The sequence below is a fragment of the Trichomonas vaginalis genome, chromosome I (genome assembly GCF_026262505.1).
Source record: "Trichomonas vaginalis G3 chromosome I, whole genome shotgun sequence".
Taxonomy (NCBI): Eukaryota; Parabasalia; order Trichomonadida; family Trichomonadidae; genus Trichomonas; species Trichomonas vaginalis.
This window is the reverse complement of record NC_067203.1, coordinates 15202461-15228646: the sequence shown is the minus strand read 5'-3', so window position 1 is coordinate 15228646 and position 26186 is coordinate 15202461. Positions and strand designations below refer to the sequence as shown.

The 26186-nt window shown below is 28.4% G+C and overlaps 3 protein-coding genes and 2 pseudogenes across 5 annotated transcripts, besides 3 other annotated features; 2 read left to right on the top strand and 3 right to left on the bottom strand.

Moving 5' to 3' along the window:
- Positions 1-1361: part of a mobile genetic element that runs on past the window's edge.
- TVAGG3_0990240 (kinase C-related family) lies at positions 169-450 on the top strand (the record flags this gene model as incomplete). The annotated part of the gene is made up of 1 exon (XM_051254126.1): positions 169-450. A coding segment is annotated over one exon (282 nt), but the record flags the coding sequence as incomplete, so codon positions are not given.
- Positions 1361-2575: a mobile genetic element.
- Positions 1371-2495, bottom strand: TVAGG3_0990220 (annotated as a pseudogene). The gene has a single exon. A coding segment is annotated over exon 1 (1125 nt).
- Positions 2576-7313: 4738 nt separating the features above from the next.
- On the bottom strand, positions 7314-7691 carry TVAGG3_0990200 (axoneme assembly; the record flags this gene model as incomplete). Its single annotated transcript, XM_051254125.1, has 1 exon — positions 7314-7691. One exon carries the CDS (start codon positions 7689-7691, stop codon positions 7314-7316), a length of 378 nt encoding a protein of 125 aa, XP_051079699.1.
- Positions 7692-10574: 2883 nt separating this feature from the next.
- Positions 10575-11877: a mobile genetic element.
- Positions 10671-11797, top strand: TVAGG3_0990190 (annotated as a pseudogene). Its single transcript has one exon. A coding segment is annotated over exon 1 (1127 nt).
- A 3966-nt stretch (positions 11878-15843) lies between the features above and the next one.
- TVAGG3_0990170 (axoneme assembly) lies at positions 15844-24615 on the bottom strand (the record flags this gene model as incomplete). The annotated part of the gene is made up of 1 exon (XM_001329925.1): positions 15844-24615. The coding sequence occupies one exon, from the start codon at positions 24613-24615 to the stop codon at positions 15844-15846; it is 8772 nt and encodes a 2923-aa protein (XP_001329960.1).
- Between the last annotated feature and the right edge of the window lie 1571 nt (positions 24616-26186).

Sequence of the window (26186 nt, the reverse complement as noted above, 5' to 3'; positions counted from 1 at the left end):
AGCTTATAAATGAGTTCTTCATCAAGCTCTCGTGAACCTTCACCATCTATGAAACAAACTTTACCAAACGATTATGGAGCACCTATTGAATATTTCTTACGAGCTGCACAATGGCAAAGAGCAGTCTCACCAAGGTTAGGTGTTCCACCAGCTCCTGTCAAAAATAGCATTTGGTCAAGTCCTTATATAAGATATGGTCTCCCACTAGGTTTGCTAGCTACAGCAGGAGCAGTTATGATGTTGAAAAGAAATAAAGCAAATGTTGTAAATAATACTGAAGTAGCTGAAGTTAAACAAACTCCGACACCATCACAAACAACACCTTCAATGACTCCTGAACCTATGAAAGTACAAACTCCTGTTCAAAAGTCAACTCCTAAACCGACTCCAACATTTAAACCAGAACCTACTCCTCAAATAAATCGTAAAACTCCTGCGTTTCCTTACTGAAAAAATAACGTTATTTTTATTTAATATTAAAATTTTTATTTGATTGAAATGACGACTAAAGTCACTGAAGCAATGAAACAAAAGTTTTTGGTAGAATACATTAAATCAGGAGCGGTTCCAGAAGGTTTTTACGTTCATACTATGAAGGATGGTAGAGTTCAGTTTAGAAAGATAAAGCAACCATTAGATAGAGAAGGTATTTAAGGAAGATTAAACTTCATGAGGACAACATTGCTGAACTTAAGAAGAAGTTAGAAGAGTTGGAGAAAGGAAGAGAGTTATAAAGCAATGAATTCAAGTGGGTGAAAAAACAGGTGAAAAAAGAGGTGAATCTCACCACTTCACCTAAATTTATTTTGTGCTATGTTTTCATACGTGTGAGGGTGGTGATATCATTAATTTTTTATTTTATGAAAATTTTTATTTGGATGTAAATGACAGAACAAAAGCAACTCATACAAATCGAAAAATATAACAAACATACATTTAAACATTTATTCTTCCTTCCTGAGCATAACATGTTCTTTCACTTCATCCTAGACCAGTTGACTTTTCATTGACTGTGTATAAAGATTGTCATGGTAGTTTTATAAAAACTTATGATGATGAAGGTAAGTTAACAAGACTATGCATTTCAAAACTTGAGAAACTTTATGACTTCAAGTATGACTACAATAGAGTTAACATTGACGATGAAGATATAGAAGAAAATTTATGAGAACGTTTATTTTTTCATTAGTGAGTTCGTTAGTGAGGTGAAATGGTTGGCGGCTTTGTAAATATTTAAGGTTAAGTTAGTTTTTGCGTTCATGTTGTAAAATGTACGTTAACGGTTTTGTCAAGTGTCAAATTCACAAGTATTGGGTAAGGTGGAACGCAGTGCCGCCGTACCCAAGACTGGTGTACTAACTAAAGTTTATTTAAATATAATCACCATTGGATTCAATCACGCGTTCGCAGCGATCGATCCAGGCTTCAAAGACACGCTTTAAATCATCATGAGAAAATTGCTCAAATTGCTCTCTTACAAAATTTTCAAGATCATCTGGACTCGCGAATTCGCGTCCTTCAGCTCTCTTTTTTAGCGTGCCGAATAAATAAAAGTCAGAGGGTGCAATATCAGGTGAATAAATTGGGTTTGGAACAACTTTGACATTGTTTTCCACCAAGTAATTCATTACCTTATGACTTTTGTGAACTCTTGAATTATCAAAATGAATTGCAAACTTTTGTTTTTGTTGTTTGGATTTCTCAAACTCATCAGAATTGATAATTTGAGTAAGAACATTGTCAATTAGATACTGAGCATTCATCGTATTAGGTTTTTGAAGAATATCAATTGCGATGATGCCATTCACGCCCCAAAAAACCGACAACATCATCATTGGTGTGTCAATTTTTTTCTTCGGGAATGTTTGCGGATTTTCATCCTTCGGGATCCACATGATTTTGGCTTCTGTTGCATATTGAAACCAAGACTCGTCCCCTGTTACTAAAAAGCGAAACTTCTTGGATTGATATGCACGCAATATAGAGAGGAGCTCTTTCGAAGATTGGACTCTAGATTTTTTTTGAACTGAATTAAGGTTGTGCGGAACCCAACGTGTATACGCTAGTTTGTAGTTCAAATAATTGTGCAGATAATAACTGACTGTTGTACGTGGTATCTTTGTCATCTCCTCTATCCTTCTGAGTGATGCTCTTGGGTCTTCATCTAGCGCTTGAAGAATTGCTTTGATTTTTCTTTGATCCGGCGATTTTTTGTCATTTTATGATGGGCGCCTTTTTGTTCATGAAGTGATACATCCTAACATGATACGTTACAGTGGAATAGCTAGGAGCATCCATACCGAAGCATTTTACCAATGTCTCGTAGATTTTTTTACAGTCTTTGCATTTTTTTGCAAGAGCGAGGATGTTTTCTTTATGATTCATTAAAAAAATGAAAAAAATCCCGCCAAAATTTCCCGCGAAACCGCCTCTTGTCTCAAAATTCATTTTATATCCGGCATGGCGCCAAAATACAACATACTCATCATATACATATATTCATATTTTTTATTATATATTTATAATCAGCATATATCTCCTTTAATAGTCTCATATAGAGCGCTGTGCTAAACGCTATAAATAAAAAAATCAAAATTTATATGTTTCAAAACGCAAATTTTCTTTATTTCCGATTATTAACCAATTATGAAATAATGACGCTATCAAATGATTACTTATGTTAATGAGATTTCTTACTTAAATTAATGGTATTACAAATAAAATTGAAAACTTAACGATGAAAGATAATTATATCAATTGTTTGCAATTGAATCTGACAAAATACTATTTTGTAGATTGATTGAGTGAAAATTTCCTCTTTTTTGGACCAATAAAAAATATTTCTTACAATTTATTGAAAATAGATGAGGGATGTCATTGATTACTTACATGTAATATCTAATGTATCATTTAATCATTTATTTTTAATTCTTTCTGAGCAAGGATAAAGTTTTGTAAGTCAAAATCTGAATTTTTGTAGAAGTGATCCCACTCACAAAAATGTGATCTTAGCTTTCTCTTTATGATTTTTAGAATTGATATATGATGTAGATATTAGATCCATAGTTTGTTTGCACTACATCCTCAACGTGCTTCATTCAATTTCACTCTTAAAATGTAAATTTTCTCACTTTTTCATATTTGAAATCTGATGTTTAATAATAATTTCGAGGAAAAAGGCAAAAATAATTCTGGGGAGCACGCTATATTTGGTCGCATCACATTTACATTTTGGTATGGAAATCGTGGATTCTATTAATATTGGTGCAGATTTTAAACACCTAATATGTAGTATACATAACATTGATTAAAAATAAACATGATAGCTTCCACAAAATTGCAGAAGTTTCTGATTAAATTTCTCAAACTCGAATTTAAATTTTGTGCATAGGAATGATTTTGTTTTATAATTAAAATAATTCCCATGAATTTGTTTTATTATTAAGATTACCTAGGTACCCATAAATATGATTTTGATTTAACTAAATTCGAATCCAATCATATTATATTGAATCAGACATATATTAACGCTACCTAAATGTTACATTCTTAATTAGGAAAGTGAATATTGTATATGATATTCAAAAATTTAATTTAATACTTGACTTCGATAAAAGAGATGCGAACAATATTTATAGGTATATGCATAACTAGGCCTAGGTATTTTCCAATATGAACAGCTAAGCTAAGCTGCTAATATTGGGAGTGGGCACACTTCTATTTTTGTTGAAATAAATCTTGACTTCAAAATTTGAAATTAAGGAATCAAATCAAGTTCCTGAATATTTTTGGGGTCATTTCAAGATTTCACCAACAATTATTCATAAAAAAAGATAAAGTACAGTATCAGTATAGTGATTTTTAAACTTTTCGACCAATGAGAAACAATATCACTTTTAATGGTTTAATTCGAGAGTTTTTATATAAGTTTAATGATCTCATCCCACATTTGGATACAGCAAACATCTTTAACAAATTTGTTTAATGATTTACAACGAAGGCCCAAATGCAAATGTCAACGAAACATCTTCTGCCTTTGGAAACGATTATGGATTCTATTTTACTTTGAATGATTTGAAAATAGATGGTTTATATCATTAATTATATTTACCTTTCAATGATATTTAATTCTCAATGGGCAATAAAAAAGTGCTGAGAGTTATTGATATTTTAATTTGTTTGTAAAAAAATTATTTTAGACGAGGAAGAAGACTTAATAATTGTGAGCATTTAATTTGATGATAAATGAAGTTTTGTTTTGTTTTGATATATATTTTTGAAATTGCAATGAAATCAACGACTTCATTCGTTTTATCATCTTTGATTTTAGTTGTATCTCTAAAATAAACAATTGTTGAATTTTCTCCAAAAATTTTTTGCAATCTTCTGATAATACCGTTTCCCTTGTAACATATAATTTACTTCCTTCTGGAAATGCAATATGAATATAATCATAACTAATTTTAAAATTGCCTGGAATATGAATATTCAGGGGCTCTGAAAGTTCAAAAAATATATCTGAAGTAATTGTAATGGTATTCGGATTGTTTAGGAATGTAATACTTTTTAGATTTCTACAACCTTGGAATGCATAGTATTCAAGGTTTGTAACACTTCCTGGAATTATAATGCTTGTCAATGATATACAATTTCTAAATGCATAATCTCCAATTTTTGTGACTGTATCAGGAATCGTTATATGTATTAATGATTTGCATTCATCAAATGTATAAGAAAATAACTTTGTAAAATTTCCTTTAATTAAAATACTTTTCAATGATGTACAACAACAAAATGTATAACTCCCGATATCTGTTATTCCATTGTTAATTTTAATGTATGAAATATTTGCACAATTAAAAAAGCAAAAATCATAAATCTTTGTAACATAATTTGCAATATTATATTCACCTGAATACGATGGAACAACTTTAAATAAAGTTGAATTATTTGCATCTGTATAAACTGATTTAGAATCACTTTTATAATTTGTATTTTCTGGATCAACTATTATATATTCAAATGGACAATCATAGAAAGGATCTGAAGAAATCGTTTTTACAGAATTTGGAATAAAAATTGAAGAAAGTTTAGATAAAATAAAGCAATCATAATCTATTTTTTCTAAATTAGAATCAGGTGAAATATTTATGGTCGTTAAACCACTACTAGAAAATGCACTACTGCCAAGATAAACTACAGAATCTGGTAAATCTATTGATGTTAGATTTTCAGTGTATTGAAAGCAATTATCTCCTATACTTGATATATTTGGAGGAAGTATAACTGATTTCAAGTATTTACAGTAAAAAAAGACACTGGAATTAAGGGATGTAAGTTTTTTGCATTCACTAAAATCTACTGATTCAAGACTAGTAAGATAAAAACTATAACTGCTAATAATGACAATTTCACTATTTTCTTCGAATTTAAGTGATGTAATTGAATTTTTACAATTCTCAAAAGCATGATAATTATTATTGCTAGATATTTCAGTAACATCTTTAGGAATAAAAATTTCGCCACTTGAATCAGTTGTACAACCAATAACAACTTGATTATTACTATTTTCCTGGAATTGAAGGGTAACAATACTGGAACCAATATAAAATAGAAAATAAAACAAATTCAAATATTGTTACAAGATTTTTAAAAAAAATATTTGAAATTTTCCTTTAATTTTGAATGTTGGTTGAAATATGTGTAGTCTAGAAACTGCAAACTTACATAAATTTATGTAAGCATGTTTAAATGCGAATTTTCCTATGATGAAATTTAGAATCGTGAAATTGGAGCTTATTACTGAATTCATTTGTAATGGCAGCCGATATGATATTCGTTTATGACTTAATGAAAACGGATTTTCGTTTTTGCGGTAGATTATAAAATTAACTTGCAATATAGATGACCAAATTTAACAATTATTTGTCTGAAATGTTTGTATATCACTTTTTAAATGATATTTCTTTCTCAATGATAAAGGATATGTATTTTCGCTTGCAAAATCAGAAATACAGAATAATAGAAGTGATTCCACTCTCAATTTTGAACTTTTTCAAAAAAATAAGTAGAAAAATAATATTGCAATATATTGAAAACCCTATATCCATCGTTTATTTGGCGATAATTTTTTTGTAAAGTGTCAAAAAATTTTTGACATTCGAACTTTTTCAAGTTCGTATATATATCAACATTAATATTTTCCCAAAAAAATCGAAAAATAATTGTGTACCTGCATGGTGAAAAGTATAGAAATTATTCAAAAAGTATTCAATTTTAATATTTAAAAAAATCCGAAAATTTCAATATAATCATTTTTCTGCTTTAAATACATGGTTTATACAATTTTTAAATCGATAGTTTTACTTTTAAATTGTGGCTTTACTTATTTCTCATAGTGGTATTGTATGACATCATAGAATAATATAATCAAAAAATATTATACTTTACTGATACGAGTTTTCTATGGTTTATGATATTTTAAAAAATAAATAATGGCATTTCTAAAGTAAGAATTATTTTTTGGTTTTCGAGATTCATTTTTATATTTGTAATCATAATATATAGTTAATCTTGCACCAATGTATATATATTGCAATGAGAATTATATGTGAGGTGTATGGTCCTGATTTATTAAAACAAACAAAAGATGATATTTGCATTTTACAAATTGCATTATATTTAAGTTGTAAAACGAACCTATAGTAGAATGTAGATACATTTCTACTTCTTTTAAAGATAGATTTATATTCAAGACAGAATATAATCTCATTATTCTTATTTTTTGATTAAATTAGAGTTACTTTTAGATATTCAGCATATATGACGTATTTTATTACATATTTCATCTGCAAAAATCACAGATAGGTTATAAGAGGCAAAATCACATTTGGATGTTCATGAATATAGTTACTTTGCCAATCTAACATCATAATATGGTAATATATGACAATGATAATTTTAGCATTGATGATTATTATTGAGAATTAACTAAATTTATGAGAATTCAATTATTAAATTTTGCTTCACCAAATATAATTCTGTATTAGTGACAGATATTACTTCTTGGTCTGGTACTTACTCTAACTCCTGAATGTTATCTGTTCGTACCTCAAAAACAGAGTGGAGGCACTTCTAGAATAATGAAAAATACTATTTATTTATATAAATAAAATTAATATTTTCCCGACTTTTTGTCAGGGACGTGAAGCGGAAAAGTGTAATTCTATTGAATGTTATTATTTTTGCTTTTAATGTAGAACAGCATTTGAATCAAAAATAATCGTATGCTAGTGAATTTTGATTTTAAACAATTAGTTTTGAGTAGATAGCATGTATATACGAATAGATTGATGGACTGCAGATTTAAAATCACAGCCTTTGGTGATTTCCATAACAATGTTGTGTGATTTAAGAACTAAGTCTTCAAGATTAAGAATGTGTGTTTCGCAGATGGAGAAGATCTCTTTGGTTTGATGAACTAATAATCGGAGTTGTTCAAGTTGTTGACGAAGTTTATCAAGTGAAATACCTTGCGATTCAACAGATGTAGGTGGAAAATCGATGCCACCACCATGTGTGATGGAAAATAGTTCATCACGAACTGTGGACAAAAGTTGGGTCTCTTGTGAACCTAAGATGCTTTTGTTACCATCAATACTTGCAACTAATGAAGGTGATGCAATCTTCAAAATTTTAGTTGTTTTTTCGAATAATGGGAAATTGATTATACATATGAAAAGCTCCTCACATTTGTTTAAAGAAAAATTGATATTTTGGATTCATTAATATAATAATAAATATTAAATATGTTTATAATATAGTTATTTAACACGTGGAAGAAGACTTAATAGCTGTGAGCATTTAATTTGATGATAAATGAATTTTTGTTTTGTTTTGATATATATTTTTGAAATGGCAATAAAATCAATGACTTCATTTGTTCTATCATTCCATATTTTAGTTGTATCTCTAAAGTAAACTATAGTCCTCTTTTCTCCAAAAAATTTTTACATTTTTCAGATAAAATTGTTTTACTTGTAACATATAATTTACTTCCTTCTGGAAATACATTGTTTGATAAAGAAAATCTAATATCAAAATTTCCTGGAATGTGAATATTCATTGGATTTGGAATATCAGAAAATATTTCTGAAGAAAATGAAATGGAATTAGAGTTGTTTAGGAATGTAATACTTGTCAAATTTGAACAACCCTGAAATACCCAATCATTAATAGACGAAACATTTCCTGGAATTGTAATGCTTGCTAATGATGTACAATATCTAAAAGCAAATGTTGAAATTCTTGTTACTATTTCAGGTATTATAAAATTTGTTAACGATGTACAATATGCAAATATACTGTGATTTAAATTCGGAATATTCTCTTTAATTGAAATACTTTTCAATGATGCACAATTATTAAATGCAGAGTATCCAATGGATATTATATCATCACGAAGTTCAATCGATGAAATATTTACACAATTATAAAAACAATAACTATTAATTATTGAAACATAACTACCAACAATATATTCACCTGAATAATTAACAACAACTTTAAATAATGTTGAATTATATATTCCTGTATAAACTGATTTAGAGTCACTTTTATAATTTGTATTTTCTGGATCAACTGTTATATTTTCTAATGGACAATTATAAAAAGCATATGATTCGATTTTGTTTACTGATTTTGGAATAAAAATTGAAGAAAGTTTTGTATCACTAAAACAATATTCTCGTATTGCTTCTAGTTTAGAATTAGTTGAAATATTTATGGTTGTTAAACCACTGTATTGAAATGCACGATAACTAAGAGAAACTACAGAATCTGGTAAATCTATTGATGTTAGATTTTCATTGAATTGAAAGCAATATCTGTCTATATAAGTAACATTTGGAGGAAGTATAACTGATTTCAAGTATTTACATTCATAAAATACATATCGATCAAGAAATGTAAGTTGTTTGCATTCACTGAGATCTGCTGATTCAAGACTTGTTTGATAAAAACTACTACTGATAATACTGGTAATTTTACTATCTTCTTCGAATTTAAGTGAAGTAATTGAATCTTTACAATTCTGAAATGCATAACTATATGGATGGTTGCTATATATTTCAGTAACATCTTTAGGAATAAAAACTTCACCGGTCGAATCTGTTGTGCAGCCAATCACAATTTGATTACCATCTTCATAGTATTTTAGAGTAACACTACTAGAACTTTGATAAACTAGAAAATGAAGCAAATTTGGATAACAATTTTATATGATTTATTTTAAAAATAGCAAATTTATATAGGTAATTCTACATTTTTTTTTAATTCTGCATTTTTATCAAATTATTTGTATATCCAGGAAACAGTATCAAATCCACGCTTCTATGAGAATGATTTATAGAGCAAATTTTAATTTTGTTGATGATAATTTGCGAATTTTAGACTTAAAGATCAATTATAGAATTTACTGTAATTAAAATGGATAGCCTACTCGTTATTGATTTCACAAAGGGAGATTTTCGTTATTTTGATTGACAAAAATTTAAAACTTGAAATTTATAGGACATATCTGTTTGATATCATCAATTAATTGTGATTAATGTATGTATAATCAATTTTTGAATGATATTTCTTACCCAATGAGAAAGAGTATTGTATTTTTGAGTTCGAAATTATAAATGCAAAATAAAAAATGTCTACAATTTTCAGTACAAAACACCTGAATGTCAAGACATACACTATATTTGCATTTTAAATCAAATATTTGAAATAAATAATTCGATGAGAGACTTCATAATGAGCATTGCCAGAAGCATTCTTACTACTTTTTCCTTGTTCCCAAAAGGCCTTGGATTCTGTAATTAGAATTAACATCACTCAATTTTTGGAAGAATGATGTTAAATTTTTTACATTTATTCAAATTTGAATAATCACATTTTGGACATATCAGTATTTCTTAGTTTCCATACCATGATTACACTCCAGGTACATAATGAAGGTAGAACTAAAACTTTCAGCATCTAAATATTCAATCTATTCGATAATTTAATTAAAATTAGATAAAAACAACAACGAATTCACTTGATTTTAAAAAGACAATTATTTGATATCCTATATAAAACATATATAATATTAATTTTATTAAACAATCAGCGCATAATGAGATATAAGAAATAAACAATAAAAAAATAATCGTCATGCTCGGAATTTATTTTTTTGGAAAAAAAGTCCAAAATTCAATTAAAAATAATCGTCATTTTGGACTTTTTTTCCACCCGAAAATAATCCATTAATTTGATGATAAATGAAGTTTCGTTTTGTTTTGAGGCTTATTTTTGCAATGGCTATGAAATCAATGACCTCATTCGTTCTTTCACAGATGATATTAGTTTCGTCTTTATTTTTATTACAAAAGAAAAGGATAAAATGTGTCATAAAAGTAGTTGTTTTCCATAGACTTTTTATTTAAAATTATTTAACTTTCGGAATAAGACTCAATATATGCAAGCATTTAATTTGATGGTAAATGAATGTTTGTTTTGCCTTAGGATATTTTATCGAAATATAGGGTGTCCAAAGGTGCGTTTAGCACAGCGCTCTATATGAGACTATTAAAGGAGATATATGCTGATTATAAATATATAATAAAAAATATGAATATATGTATATGATGAGTATGTTGTATTTTGGCGCCATGCCGGGATATAAAATGAATTTTGAGACAAGAGGCGGTTTCGCGGGAAATTTTGGCGGGATTTTTTTCATTTTTTTAATGAATCATAAAGAAAACATCCTCGCTCTTGCAAAAAAATGCAAAGACTGTAAAAAAATCTACGAGACATTGGTAAAATGCTTCGGTATGGATGCTCCTAGCTATTCCACTGTAACGTATCATGTTAGGATGTATCACTTCATGAACAAAAAGGCGCCCATCATAAAAATTGACAAAAAATCGCCGGATCAAAGAAAAATCAAAGCAATTCTTCAAGCGCTAGATGAAGACCCAAGAGCATCACTCAGAAGGATAGAGGAGATGACAAAGATACCACGTACAACAGTCAGTTATTATCTGCACAATTATTTGAACTACAAACTAGCGTATACACGTTGGGTTCCGCACAACCTTAATTCAGTTCAAAAAAATCTAGAGTCCAATCTTCGAAAGAGCTCCTCTCTATATTGCGTGCATATCAATCCAAGAAGTTTCGCTTTTTAGTAACAGGGGACGAGTCTTGGTTTCAATATGTAACAGAAGCCAAAATCATGTGGATCCCGAAGGATGAAAATCCGCAAACATTCCCGAAGAAAAAAATTGACACACCAATGATGATGTTGTCGGTTTTTTGGGGCGTGAATGGCATCATCGCAATTGATATTCTTCAAAAACCTAATACGATGAATGCTCAGTATCTAATTGACAATGTTCTTACTCAAATTATCAATTCTGATGAGTTTGAGAAATCCAAACAACAAAAACAAAAGTTTGCAATTCATTTTGATAATTCAAGAGTTCACAAAAGTCATAAGGTAATGAATTACTTGGTGGAAAACAATGTCAAAGTTGTTCCAAACCCAATTTATTCACCTGATATTGCACCCTCTGACTTTTATTTATTCGGCACGCTAAAAAAGAGAGCTGAAGGACGCGAATTCGCGAGTCCAGATGATCTTGAAAATTTTGTAAGAGAGCAATTTGAGCAATTTTCTCATGATGATTTAAAGCGTGTCTTTCAAGCCTGGATCGATCGCTGTGAACGCGTGATTGAATCCAATGGTGATTATATTTAAATAAACTTTATATATATGTAACTTGTTTATTTCTATTCGCAGTATTCAGGTTTGTGCTAAACACACCTTTGGACACCCTATAGCTATATATTTTATGACATCATTTGTTGTTTTATCACTAATTTTAGTTGATGTTTCGATATAAACATAGACTGATTTTGAACCAAAAAATCTGTCACAATCATCTGATAAAATTGTTTCGCTTGTAATATATAAATTACTTCTTTCTGGAAACGCTTCGGTTGCACTAGATTGCTCAATATTAAAATTCCCTGGAATGTAAATATTTATTGGATTTGGAATAGTAGAAAATGCATCATAAGAAATTTCCATTGAATTGGAGTTATTCAGGAATGTGACGTTTTTTAGATTTTTACATGATTCGAATACAGATCGTTTAATAGTTGAAATACTTCCTGGAAATATGATTTTTGTTAATGAAATGCAATCTGAAAATGCATAATCCATAATTTTTGTCACGGTTTCAGGAATTGTAAAATTCGTTAATGATGTACATCCACCAAATGTAAATTCATCTATTTTAGTTATATCTCCTTTAATTTTAATACCTTTCAAAGATTTGCAACTGGAAAAAGCGGAACTTCCAATTTCTGATATATTTCCATTGATTATAATATCAGTTATTTTTGAACATCTTGAAAATACATTTGAATTAATACTTTTGGCATTTCCAAGTATTGTAAAAGATGTTAATGATGGACAGTTTGAAAATGCATAATCTTCAATTTCGGAAACATTTCCAGTGATTGTTATATTTATTAATGAGTTGTGGTAAGATAATGAATTAACATAAATTTTATTTAAATTTCCATTAAAAATAATGTTTGCTAATGATTCACAATTATAGAATTGACTTTGTGCAATACCTTCAAGATTTCCTTTAATATTAATGTTTGTTAATGATGAACAATTATAGAAGGCAAAGATCCCAATAGATGTTATACTATTATTGGTTTGAATAGATGAAATGTTTATACAATATGAAAAGCAATAACTATTAATCGTTGTTACATAACTAGCAATAATATATTCACCTGAATATGAAACACAAACTCTAAGTAATGTTGAATTATCTGTTCCTGTATAAAATGATTTAGAATCACTTTTATAATTTGTATTTTCTGGATCAACTGTGATATTTTCTAATGGACAATCAATAAAAGCATCCATAGGAATTGTTTTTGTTGATTTTGGAATAAAAATCGACGAAAGTTTTGAAAATCTAAAACAAAAATCTTGAATTTTTTCTAATTTAGAATTAGGTGAAATTTTTATGGTTGTTAAACCACTATGTTCAAATGCACTATGACTAAGAGTAACTACAGAATCTGGCAAATCTATTGATGTCAGATTTTCATTGTATTGAAAGCAAATAATTTCTATACTTGAAATATTTGGAGGAAGTATAACTGATTTCAAGTATTTACAGAAAGCAAAGAGTGAATAATTAAGAAATGTAAGTCTTTTGCACTCACTGAAATCTGCTGATTCAAGATTAGTTTCATAAAAACTATTACTGCCAATACTGACAATTTTGCTATCTTCTTCGAATTTAAGTGATGTGATTGAATCTTTACATTTCTTAAATGCATAATTTAAGCGATCTATACTATATATTACAGTAACGTCTTTAGGAATAAAAACTTCACCGATTGAATCTGTTGTACAATTAACAACAATTTGATAATTACTATTTTCTTGATATTCTAGAGTAACAATACTAGAACTTTGATAAAGTAGAAAATAAAGCAAATTCTGATAAAAATATTATATGATAATTGCTAAAAATCGTAAAATTTGGAAAAGTATTTTTGAAATCTTTCTTCATTTCTATTTTTTTATCAAAATATTGGAAATGTATGAAAATGTTATCAGATGCAAACTTCTTTGAGAATGATTTAATGAGTAAATTTTCGGATTGTTGATGAATATTCAAGAAATTGAGAATTATAGAATATTTATATAATTTATTGAAACTAAAATGGATGGTATACTCTTTTGTGATTAAGCTAAGAGAGTATTTTGTATTTTTGTTAGCAAAACTTGAAAATTATTAGACATAAATGCTTTATATCATCATTTAATCGTTTGTAGTGTACATATAATCATTTCTTGAATGTTACACAATGAGAAAGGTTCTTGTTTTCTTACACAATGAGAAAGGTTCTTGTTTTTGGCTCAGATATCAGAAAAACCAATATTTTAAATGAAGTAACCAATGATCATTTTCAACACAAGAACTCACAAAAATCATTATTTTTCATAATATGGAATTGAAATATCCAAAAACCAAATAACAATCAAATTCAATTCACTTCAATTAATTGAATGCGGCTCAAATAGCCTAAATAACTAAACACAATAATTTTTGATGTAAATAAAAATGCAAATATCATTTTAAACAATCAATTTTGAGGAAATGTTGTAAAACTATTAACCTTAAAAATTTTTGGACCCCCTGGAGGAATCCTGATCGAGCAAGTTTGGAGTCTCCCTCCAGGTGAGGAACATGCAAACGAGAGAAGTGTTTAACACTTCATAAAGTATCTTGTGGATATGGTTAGATATATAGTTCTACTTAATGGAAAGAATTAAATTGCGTTAAAGTAAAAAATGGAGTTATGAACTCATTTCGATATAAGATGCTTCATTATAATATATAGTAAATGTTTTTATTCAAATTAAGCTTAGTTAGATTTTAATTAAAAATTGGCAATTCCGATTCGCTTTTATTTTGGAGGGTATATGCGTATCCTGAAGCTGGTAAAGTGGTTTGATGGGTTTGCAAATCTGTCTGTACAATTTTTCAAAACGATTTGTAATTTCCGTTTGAATAGATAACTAGTATAGCTTGTAATGTCAGTAAAGTCAGTTTGCCTTAGTAAATGAAAATAAAGTTGATTCAAGTTGATTAATCTTGATTTCGGTGTTAATTGAATCAGGAATTAACAGATTCAGTAATTGTTTTGAATTTTGGAAGATAGGCGCACTAAATTATGGTTTTTAAAAACATTATACTATGTTTTTCTAAAGAGGAAAGCTTTGTTGATAGCAATTCGTAAAATGAGGAAAAAGTACGTTAAACTTTACATGGCAAATTTTGAAAAACTTGGGAAATAAAAATAGCCAATATTGAGTAAATTAATATCTAATATATAAATAAAGAATATTAAAGTAAGAGAATTTCAAAATTATATAATTCCTATTAAAATCGAATAATTTCGAGTCGATTTACAGGAGCACTCATAAATATGAGCGTGACTAAGAAATTAAAAGTTAAATTTAGTCTGAAATTTTGTATATATTACACAATTAATACAAGATAATAAGTAATTGGCTCATTTATAAGATTAAGTCAAACAGTTTAATGTCATATGTATTTTTATTTTTAGATTTGAGTGGTTAATGAGCTATATTTTTTAATGCTAGCATAAGTATCTAATGACCATATCCCCAAAATTAGAAGCAAATCGGAATTGGGAATCTTAGTTTTACTACGTTTTTTTGAGGCAGAATCGGCAATCTCTCGAGATAGTTTATGGAAACGAATAGATTTTTCTGCTGGAAATTTGAGATCACATCCTTTAGTGCTTTTTATGAAACTGTACAGCAACAAAATATTAAATTTATGGATGTTAAACTACTTCCTTGAAATATAAAATCACGATGAGTAATTACAGAATCTGATAAATTGATTGATACTATTTTTGAAATATTCGGAGGAAATATAACAAGTTTTAAGGATATGACAAATCAATAATTCAAATAGTTGAATCAGCCCTACACTTTTTGCTGTTTATGATGTATAATGATTTGAATGAGAAAATCAAGATTCTTTACAATCCAAAATTTAGCAAAAATTAAATTTAATTTTTTTAAATCAACAAATTTTGCATTCAGAGATATTACTGATTAACCATGACTTCAGAAGCATAATGGAAATGAAATTAACGAAAAACCATTGGTAAATAATCTAAATACAATATTTATTTGATATAAATAAAAATACAAATAAAAATATGATTTTATACAATGAGTTTTGAGTCGGATTCGGCAATTTCGCGTGAAAGTTTGTAGATATGAATAGATTGTTCAGCCGCGGATTTGAGATCACAGCCTTTAGTGATTTCCATAACAATGTTGTGTGATTTAAGAACTAAGTCTTCAAGATTAAGAATGTGTGTTTCGCGGATGGAGAAGATCTCTTTTGTTTGATGAACTAATAACCGAAGTTGTTCAAGTTGTTGACGAAGTTTATCAAGTGAAATACCTTGTGATTCAACAGATGTAGGTGGAAAATCGATGCCACCACCATGTGTGATGGAAAATAGTTCATCACGAACTGTGGACAAAAGTTGGGTCTCTTGTGAACCTAAGATGCTTTTGTTACCATCAATACTTGCAACTAATGAAGGTGATGCAATCTTCAAAATCTTAGTTGTTTTTTCGAATAATGGGAAATTGATTTCTCGATATTTGAAAATACTAAATAATGGTTGAAGATATCCAATCAATGCAGAAACATATTTTCGAATGTCACCAACTTTATAGTTATAATGAATGATGAAATCATGAACAATTCGAATACGTTCGTCAATGTTACGATATTCATTTTCAATTTGTTGTTTGGTTTCTTTTAATTTATTATATTCTTGCTCATAATATAATTTAGATTGCAAAATATCTTGATATTTCTCTTTAGGAATCATATCACGTTCAATCTTTGTTAAGTTTGTCTGCATAGAATTGATAGATGTTTTTGTTTGATGTAATGAATGTTGTAACTTTTCGTTTTCTTCTTTCAATCGATCGTTTTCTGATTCAGTTGTAGCTTTATCTGATAAAAGATGTCGTGTTTCTTCTAATTCAGTCTTAATTGAAATGTGTTGTGATTTAAGTGATCGTAATTCTCTATTAAGACGTTCAATAGAAAGTTGCTTTTCGTCATTTGATTTATGAAGGTCATCAATTTCTGATGTCATCCTTAGTACTTGTTCTTCATATTTCTTGTTTGTTGTTTCTGATCGTTCAAGACGAATTTCAAGTAAATGATATGATTTTTCAAGTTCGTTCTTCTCATTAGATGTTGTGATAAATGAACGCTTTGTTGAATCTAACTCTCGTGAAAGTTGTTCGATTTGATTGATATATTCTTGGTTATTATTTTTAACATTGTTGTTATTTTTAATCTGAATTTCACTGATTACTTCATTAAGATGATTAACTTTCGCTTTCTCTGATCGGATGTTACTCTCTTTTTCAAGGATTTGGAGATGAAGTTGTTCATTTTGTTGACGTAATTCATTGATGGTTCCTTCTTTCTCTTTCGTTGAGATTGATAAAGTTTGTAATTTGTTTTCAAGATCTTGAATAGTTTGTGATTGATCACTCTTAGTACTTAAATCAATCAATTTCGATTTTAATTGATCAATTGTTGTGTTTTTATCCAAAATTTGTTTCGTTAAATCTTCAATCGTTTTATCATTCGTTTTAGACATGTTGTTCAGTTGTTCTTTCAAAATTTCGATTTCATTTTGTTTCTGTGAAATTTCTGAAACTTTAACCATCAACTCATTATCTTTCTTTGAAAGTTCATTTGTTTTAGATAAAAGTTCATTTTGTTTCTCTGAAAGTAATTTTCGTGATTCTGATTTTATTTCTAATATATCATTTCGAAGTGTTTTCTCACGTGATAATGATGATTTGAGTTCAGATTCAACAACAGAAAATCGTTCGGCCATTCGTGAAATTGTGTTGTGTAAGTCTGAGATTTGTTTTGTTTGGTCTTCAATGATCTTTGAATTCTTATCATCAATCTTAGATTTTGTTGGTGAAACTGTTAATTGTCGTTTCCTCAATTCATCTTCAACTGCTTTATAATGTTCAATTTCTTGTTCAAGATTTGAAATTTTGATTCGTTGTGAATCAAGTTCTTGTTCGGCAGCGAAATGTCTGTCGATAATATCTTTCTTTTCTGTTTCATGTTTATTTTCGATGCTTTCAAGTTTAGTTTCTAGTTCAGCTGAATATTTTTCAGCTGAAATTCGAAGTTTCTCGTTTTGTGAATTCTCTATTCGCAATCGATCAATTTCTTTCTCAAGATTTTTATTGATGTCTTTAGATTTATTTTTAGATGATTTCAACTCTTCGATTTGAGAAACTAAATCTTTGTTTTCTTGAGAAAGTTGATTGATTTGATTAGATAATTCTGAAATCTTTCTCTTGTTTTCATGATCTTCGTTTTCATATTGTGATTTCTGTTGATCTTTTTCTGATTTCTCCTTGGAAATTTGTCGCTTAAGTTCATTTTCGTTTTTAATTAAATTATCAATTTTTTCTTGGAGATTCTTGTTGTTTTCTTTCAGATTACGAATTTCTCGCTTAGATATTTCATCATTAGTTGTCATTTCGCCAATGGTTGAAATAGATTTCATGTGTTGCTGTCTCATTTCAGAAATAGTTCGTTCAAGATCATTATTCCTTGTTGTTAATGCTGAAATGTTTTGCGAATTAACACTCTTTTGATTTTCAAGTGATTTTTCAATTCGTTCGATTTCATTTTTTAGTGTTGTGTTTTCATTTGTCAACTTGTCATTTTGAATCTTGATTTCGTTGATTTCTTTAATTGATTTCTCTTTCAAAGTTCTGTAGTCTTCAAGAAGTTTGAAATTACTGGATTCTAATTTATCTTTTTCTTCTTTCAATGTTTTCATTTGAGAATTAATTGATGAAATCTTTCCATTTGCACTGGTTTCCTTCTCTGTGATATCTTCCAATTGACCAAGTAAATCTTTGTTCTGTTTCTTGAGTTCTCGAACTGATTTTTCTGTTTCACTCTTTTCGTTTGAAACTTTGTCATAAATTTCTTGCAAATTCTGTTTAGATCTCTTTATGTCTTCCAATTCAAGTTTTGTTGTTTGCAAGTCTCCACCTAGTTGACGATTTTCCGATTCCAACTGTGTGATCTTGTTAATTAAATCTTTCGAATTTCGATCAAATTTCTCATTTTCTTTAGAAAGATTTTCAATTTGATCTTCATTTTCTTTTTTAAGTTCATCATGTTTAGTTTGTAAATCATTGAACTGTTTCTGAAGATTCTCGAAATTAGTTTTCATTGTATTGAATTTAATTTCCAATTCATGCTTCTTTGTTTCACTTTCATCTAAAAGAACAACTTGATTACGAAGAGTTTTCTGCAAATTCGATTTTTCTTCATCAATTTTCTGGTAATTCTTCGTGTTGTCTTGGATTTGTTGTTCAAATAATTTAACTTTGCTGAACATGGAATCTAATCGACGTTCAAGTTCCTCATTGTTCTGTTTAGCACTAGAGATTTGTTTCTTAAGAGTTTCATTCTCTTCAACTTTATCATTAAACTTAGAATTAATTTGATTTAATGTTGATGTTTTCTCTTTGATTTCATTCTTAAGTTTATCAATAATTTCTTCTTGACTTTTAATTGTTTTATCTTTTTCGTCATTATCTTGTTTAGTGCTGTTGTAGATTTCCGTCTTTTCTGATACTGTTTTGATAAGATTTGTTGCATGTGACTTTGTTTGTGATAACTCATCTTCTAAGTTTTTGATTGTTTCTGTTTTGACAAAATTCTCTTTTTGTAACAAATTGTTCTGTTGTTTAAGTTCATTTTGTGTTTGATGAAGTTCTTCAATTTCATTCCTTTCTTTGTCTAAATCATCTAATGCAACTTGTAAACGTCGTTTAACACTCTTCATTTCACTTAATTCACGATCTTTTTCTGAAATTTCATCATGTAATTTAAGAATCATTTCATTAGATTGTGATAATTGATTCTTTTGTTGTTCATATCGATCTTGTAAACGCTTCAATTGATTGATTTCATCATCTTTGTCTTCGATTTGTTCATTCAGTTTGTTGATGATTTCTTTAGCATCTTTGATCTCTTTGTTTAATTTAATGATATCTTCTTTAGATTCATTATTCTTCTTAGAAATTTGTTCCAATGCTGTTGATAATCGTTTGATTCTGTCATTTGAGCTTTCATTGTTACTTTTCAGTTGAATTTTCTCGGTTTCAAGATTTGAAATTGTTTGGTTCAATTCTAAAATTGTCTTCTTCATTTGTTTGTGTTTGTTTGATGTTTCTGTTTGTTCATCATTATACTGTGATTGTGTCATTGACAGTGAGTTTTCCAATGATTTGACTTTTGTTTCTGATTCAGTTAATTTTTGTTTCAGATTTTCAATTTCTGTATGACTCTTTTCGAGTTCATTGTAAACTGATTCTGTTCTTGAATCTGACTCTTTGAGAGCTTTAGCCATCTTGTTTGTTAATTTCTTCTGTTCTCTCTGGATTCTCATTATTGCTGTTTCTTTTTCTTTCAAGTTATTTTCGAAATCATTTTTGAGATCCGAATATTTCTTTTCCAACTTTGATTTGTTTTCTTCATTATCTGTTTGGATTTGGATGATTTTGGCTTCATATTCTTTTCTGATTGTCAACTCTTTGTTCTTATTAGAATTCTCTGTTTCATCAATAGTGGATTTGAACTTAGTTTCATTTTCTTCGTTTTGCATTTTCAGAGCTAATATTTGTTTGTTCAATTGGTCAACCATCTTTTGAGCATCTTGTAAAATTGTTTCTTGTTGTTCATTCTTCTTCCTCATGTTCTCCATCTCTTCTTCCAAATCATTTATAGTCAAATTTGCCTTTTGTAAGTCATTTCTAACATTTGTTAATTCATTCTTGCTTTGTTTGATTGTGTTTTCTTGTTCCAAAAGAGAGATGTTTTTTTCTTCAATTATACTCTGTAATCTCTCGAATTCCTTCTGAGAAAGATCTTTTTGTAATTGTGTTTGGTTAGTTGTTTGCTCGAAATTGAGTTGTAATTCCGTTTTTTCTTGCAAAATAACTGTTTTCTCTTGTTCAATTTTAGATTTTTCTGTTTCTAAAATTGATTTTTCTTCCAAAATTGATGACTTTTCATTATTGAGTTTATCAATTTCTTCTTTGGATTTAGATAACTCATTTGTTAATTCAGCAACTTTAGAGTTCAGTGTTTTGTTCTTGTTGTCCATTTCTTGAAGTGATTTAGTAGTTTTCTCTAATAAATCTTTCATTCTATTTTCTAATTTAACAATTTTATTTTGTTTCTTGGCAATCAACAAATCTCTCTTTTTGTTTTGTTCGTTTTGAGCCAAAACAGATTCATTCTGTTCATCGGAAATGGCTTTGATTTGATACTGCAATGATGAGTTTTCTAAATCTTTATCTTTGATTTCACGTGCAAATTCTGAATTCTGTGTTGTCAAAGTTGTCATTGTATCTTGTAAATCACTGATATCACGTTTCATTTTTTCATTATCTGCCTTAGATTGATTTAACAAATCTATAATGATATTTAACAATTTCTTTGAGTTCATGTGTTTCAAATTTGATAAATCTGTGTTATTTTTAACAATTTCAATCAATTTAGATCGAACAAATTCAATTTCTTTAGTAAGAACATTGAAATCATTCATAACAACTTCAATTAATTTGTTATCATCCATAGGAGAAAGAGTATCAAACCTTGATAATATATCTGTTAAAACCTTCCTCAGTTTTTCATAATTTTCGGTTGTTTGTGTCACTTTTTCTGTCAAATTTTTGATTTTTTCATCATTTTGAGTGAATATCTTATATAATGAATCTAAATCACTGATGTTCTGTGAAACACTTCCACTATTGATGATAATCACTGATGTTTCGACAGGAACAATTTTATTAGTAACTTCTGTAACTTTTTCTTGTAATTTATGATATTTTTCTTTGACTTTTTGAATATCTTTTTCCAAACTATCTTCTCTCTTAAGTGAATCTTCAAGAGCGTTTCTGCAACTGATTAATTTAGCTTTCATGTCATTAATTGTGTCGTCATCAAGTTTGGATTTATTCATAGCGTTTTCAATTGCTGTTTGTGATCTGGCGAAAACTTCTGTTTGTTCTAATATTTGGGATTGGAAAGTATCAATTGTTTTGTCTTTGTTTTTGATGTCTGATTTAAGATTTTCAATTTCTTTATGCAAAAATTGATTTTCATTTTGCAAATCCTTCAATGTGTTTTGATCATTTTCCGATTTTTGTCTAAATGAATCAAATTCAACTGATTTTCTCTGCAAATCTTTCAATTCAACAGTTAATTCTTTAATCTTCACATCTTTCTTCGAAATAGAATCTCTTAAACTATCATTTAGATTTTTAACTTCTCCTAACTCTTGTGCCGCTTTTTCGTATTTTTGAATTTGTTTTGCTGCAACTTGCAAACTTAATTTGATTTCACTAACTTTTTTGGCCAAAGCATCATTGTTCTTTGAAGCAATTTCGTAATCAGAAATTGCTTGATATGCAGAATTAAGTTTGTTATTCAGATCATTCACCAAATTTTCAAGATATTTCATTCTATCGTTTTCATCTTGAAGTTTTCTTATTGAGACACCATTTTTATCATTATCTTTTTGTAGATAATTTACTTGGTCTTTTAATTTGTTGTTTTCTGAATTAACTGTTTCATTCATTCTTTTAAGCATCAAAATTAATCTAGAAATCTGTGTCAAGGCATAAATTGGTTCGTTATTTGCTTCATTCAAGTGTTCTGTAGCTACTTCATTAACCTTATTTTGTAAACCATTCAAATGGTTTGTTAGATTTTGAATAACGGTTAATTTATCGTTTAACAAATCTTTAATAAGATTGAATTCATTATTAAAATCATTTGGATTTGTTGAACTGTGTTTAGCATCAGGAACTAAATCTTTACAAAGATTTTGAACTTGTTTCCTTAAATACTTAAGTTGATCTTCGTAATTTTTTGTCAGTTCACTTTTTTCATTTTCAAATTTTATTTTGTTGTCATCTAATTGCTCTTTTAATTGTAATATCTCGTTTGCTTGTTCCTTAATTGCATCATTAAGTTTGTCATCATTTTTATCATTTTCTAAAAGTGAAATTTGATTTTTCAATTCAGATTTTTCATTTTCATTCTTTGCTAAAATTTGTTTTAATTTTTTAATTTGGTCTTTCATATTTTCTATTTCATTATCTTTTAATTCTTGTAATTTTTGTTTCTCCTCTTCTTGGGACTCAATCTTCTTCAATAAATCTTGGTTTTGTTGTTTAATTTTATTGTTATCATTTTGTAAACCTTTCAATTTTAAATCATTTTCCTTTAATTTCTTCAGAAGCTTTTTGATATTATTTTGATTATCTTTGTCCTTTGTATTCAATTCTTCATTAAGTGATTTAAGAGTAGAAATGTCACTTTTATCATTTTCTTTCAATTTTTTCATTTCTTCAATTTGTTTTGAAATTTCCTTGATTTGGTTTTCTTTTTTAGCAATTTCATCTTTAAGCATGTTCCTATCATCATAATTACTATAAAACTGTGTTAATTGTTGATCTTTGTCGTTGATATCATTTTGCATTTTATCAATTTTGTTTTGCATCTCTTCTATTTGTTTTTTAAGTTGATCTCTTTCATCAGCAAGTCTTTGTTCTGCTTCTGAACGTTCTGTCATCAATAATTTTGATAATTTTTCTGCTTCATCATCTGAATTTGATGATTCTAAGTCAGAATCAAGTTCAACAATTGTAGTATTGTTTTGTGAGTTGTTCTGTTGCAATTGTGTTAAAGGGGCAGTCTGAGAATTGAGTTGGTCATTAGTTTGTCTTAATTTTTCTTCTAATTGCAAATTTCTTTCTTGTAAAACTTTCATTCTTTGTTGAACAACAGGAGATTGTGTTACATGGATTGTTGTAGAGTCTGTTTTTCTTGATTGTTGTTGATCATTTTCCATTTGGTTAATAAAATACATTTGTTGTTGAGTTTCTTGTTTTAATTTGGTATTTTCGTCTTTTAACTTATTGTTTTTATCAATTAAAATGGCTATGTCTGTTTGGAACTTCTGTAATTGTTCTTTGGCTTGAGAAATTTGTTGTGCAAAAATTTCTTGAGAATTTGCATTTTGTTTGTTGATTTTCGATTGCAATTCTGCAAGCTGCGATCGTAATTTTTCTTTTTCTTCATCATTTGCGGAATTTAAGTTTAAATTTTCAGAGAATTTTTGATCAGATGAAGCATTCATTGAATTTTGCGAAATATTTAATTTTAATTGTGTATTTTCTCTTACGAGTTTCTCATTTTGGCTTGCTAATTCTTGATTTTCGCGATATAAATCGTTTAATTGTGATCTTGAATATCTTTCTGCAGCTTTTCTGCGATATTCAAGCTGAATAGTATCCCTATTGAGAGTATTAAGTTGTGGTAATGTGAAAGTGATAAATAAAAGAACAGATTCGTTAAAACTTAATTGAGTTCCTTCTAAATCTAAAGATCTCAAATTTGTAAGTGGAACTAAGCTAATAATAGAGTCTGTATTTGAAATAGGATTGAATGCTAATCGTAATACTGAAAGATTTTTAAGTGAAGATATTGTTGGCGGAATTTTCTTAATATTATTATGGGAAAGTGTTAAATCTTGAAGTGTAGTTATAGAGAATAGAGGCTCAATGTTGACAATTGTGTTATAACTTAAATTTAATCGTTTTAATTTGGGTAATGACTGGAAAGCTGATAGATCAGTGAATGCATGGCCAATCAAAGATACCTCTTTGAGATTTGAATACTTTTTAAATGGCTCGATTTGAATAATTCTTCCGATTTTGGATGAAAAGTCGAGAGTTAAAGCTGTTTTATCATCTGATTTCACTCCATTACTAATTTTATCAATAAAATCGTCGTTTAATGTGATATTCTGAGTGTTACCTGATCCCTTGCTCATCAAATTAAACGGTCACCGCAAGAAATATTCAAAAAATGCAAGTAAATATCAAATTTTATGCTATTTATTTAAGGTATATTCAAGAATTTGTCAACAAATAAAGCTTGAGAACATTTTTTTTATCTCGGTTGAAAGTTACAAGCTCTCAATTTTCGTCCCTTTTGTACGTTTATTATAATTGTAGCATATTGTCATCAAGCACGCGACTAACCAGCAAAGACGTGTCCTCTAATTCCGTCCCTAGTTCAAAAATCTGGAACTATTTAAGCAAAAACATTCGATTTCAAAATCAAGCATTCTTTATTCAACGAGTAAAACATTAAAGTATGATTTGTCATACACGGAATAATGACAAGCTCTTAGAGTATGTTTAGTACAGAGTTACTGCCAACTTGAGTTCTTGAATTTGGTAAGTTAGAACAAAAGAAGCCATATGTCGCATCTAAGGACTTGTACTTATCAGAGTATTACTAAATGTTTAAGAATGTTAGTTATTCGTCCCAAACTCGTACGTTTCCACGCGAATCTTGATAATAAATATACTATTTTGGACTTTTTGCAATAAATCTCTTTTTACCACATTAGCATATCTGTGTGTATGCTACTTAACCTCTTTAGAGACCATTAAGATAATGTTTTTTGATACTTTTTCAAGACTATGCCATAAAGTAAACGAATAATTTACAAAATGATATTAAAAAATTTAATTTTATTATGCTTTTATAAATATTGAGACTTTTTAGGACTATTTTAAAAATGTAAATAGATCAATCATTTTAATATTAGATAAGATAATCTAAAGACGTCAGATGTTTCAATAACTTCAGATCAATGACTAATATGAAATTTAAGATTTGTGTTAATTTAAGAATTAACAATGGAATCTGGTTTAGAAAGATGGAAAGCATAGAGAATCTAAAGGATAAGAGAGATTAAATACAAAATGCTGCATAAAAAGGCAGATCAGTGAGAAGAAATCATGAGGTTAAAAAGGAACATTCAAATTAGAATATAACATTGCATATTACAATATTAATATTAAAGATAATACTGCACATCATTGTGCAGTGATCCATAAATCAATATTAATATCTCATATGATAAAATCTAATATCATATTACAATATTAATATTAAAGATAATACTGCACATCATTGTGCAATTACACTATTTTAAATATTTTCATAAATAATGACTTACAAGTTAAAAAAATGTAGAATTAACTGCATGATCCAATATTGGACCGAATGTATGTTTGAATCTATAACTGAATTCATTAATGACAAAAAAGTGACTCTATAACTGAGTATCTGGCTGACAATATGCCTGAAAGTTTGAATGTGTCTAGGAATATAACTGACAGTTTGAGTGACATTTTGAATGAGGGTTTGGTTGTCAGTATAACTCAAGGTTTGAGAGAGAATATGACTCACAGTTTGACTGACAATATGACTTAGAGTTTGAGTGACAGTATGAACAACAGTTTGGGTGATAGTATGAACTACAGTATGACTGAGAATATGACTGACGGTTTGACAGACACTTTGACTTACGGTTTTAGTTAGAATAAG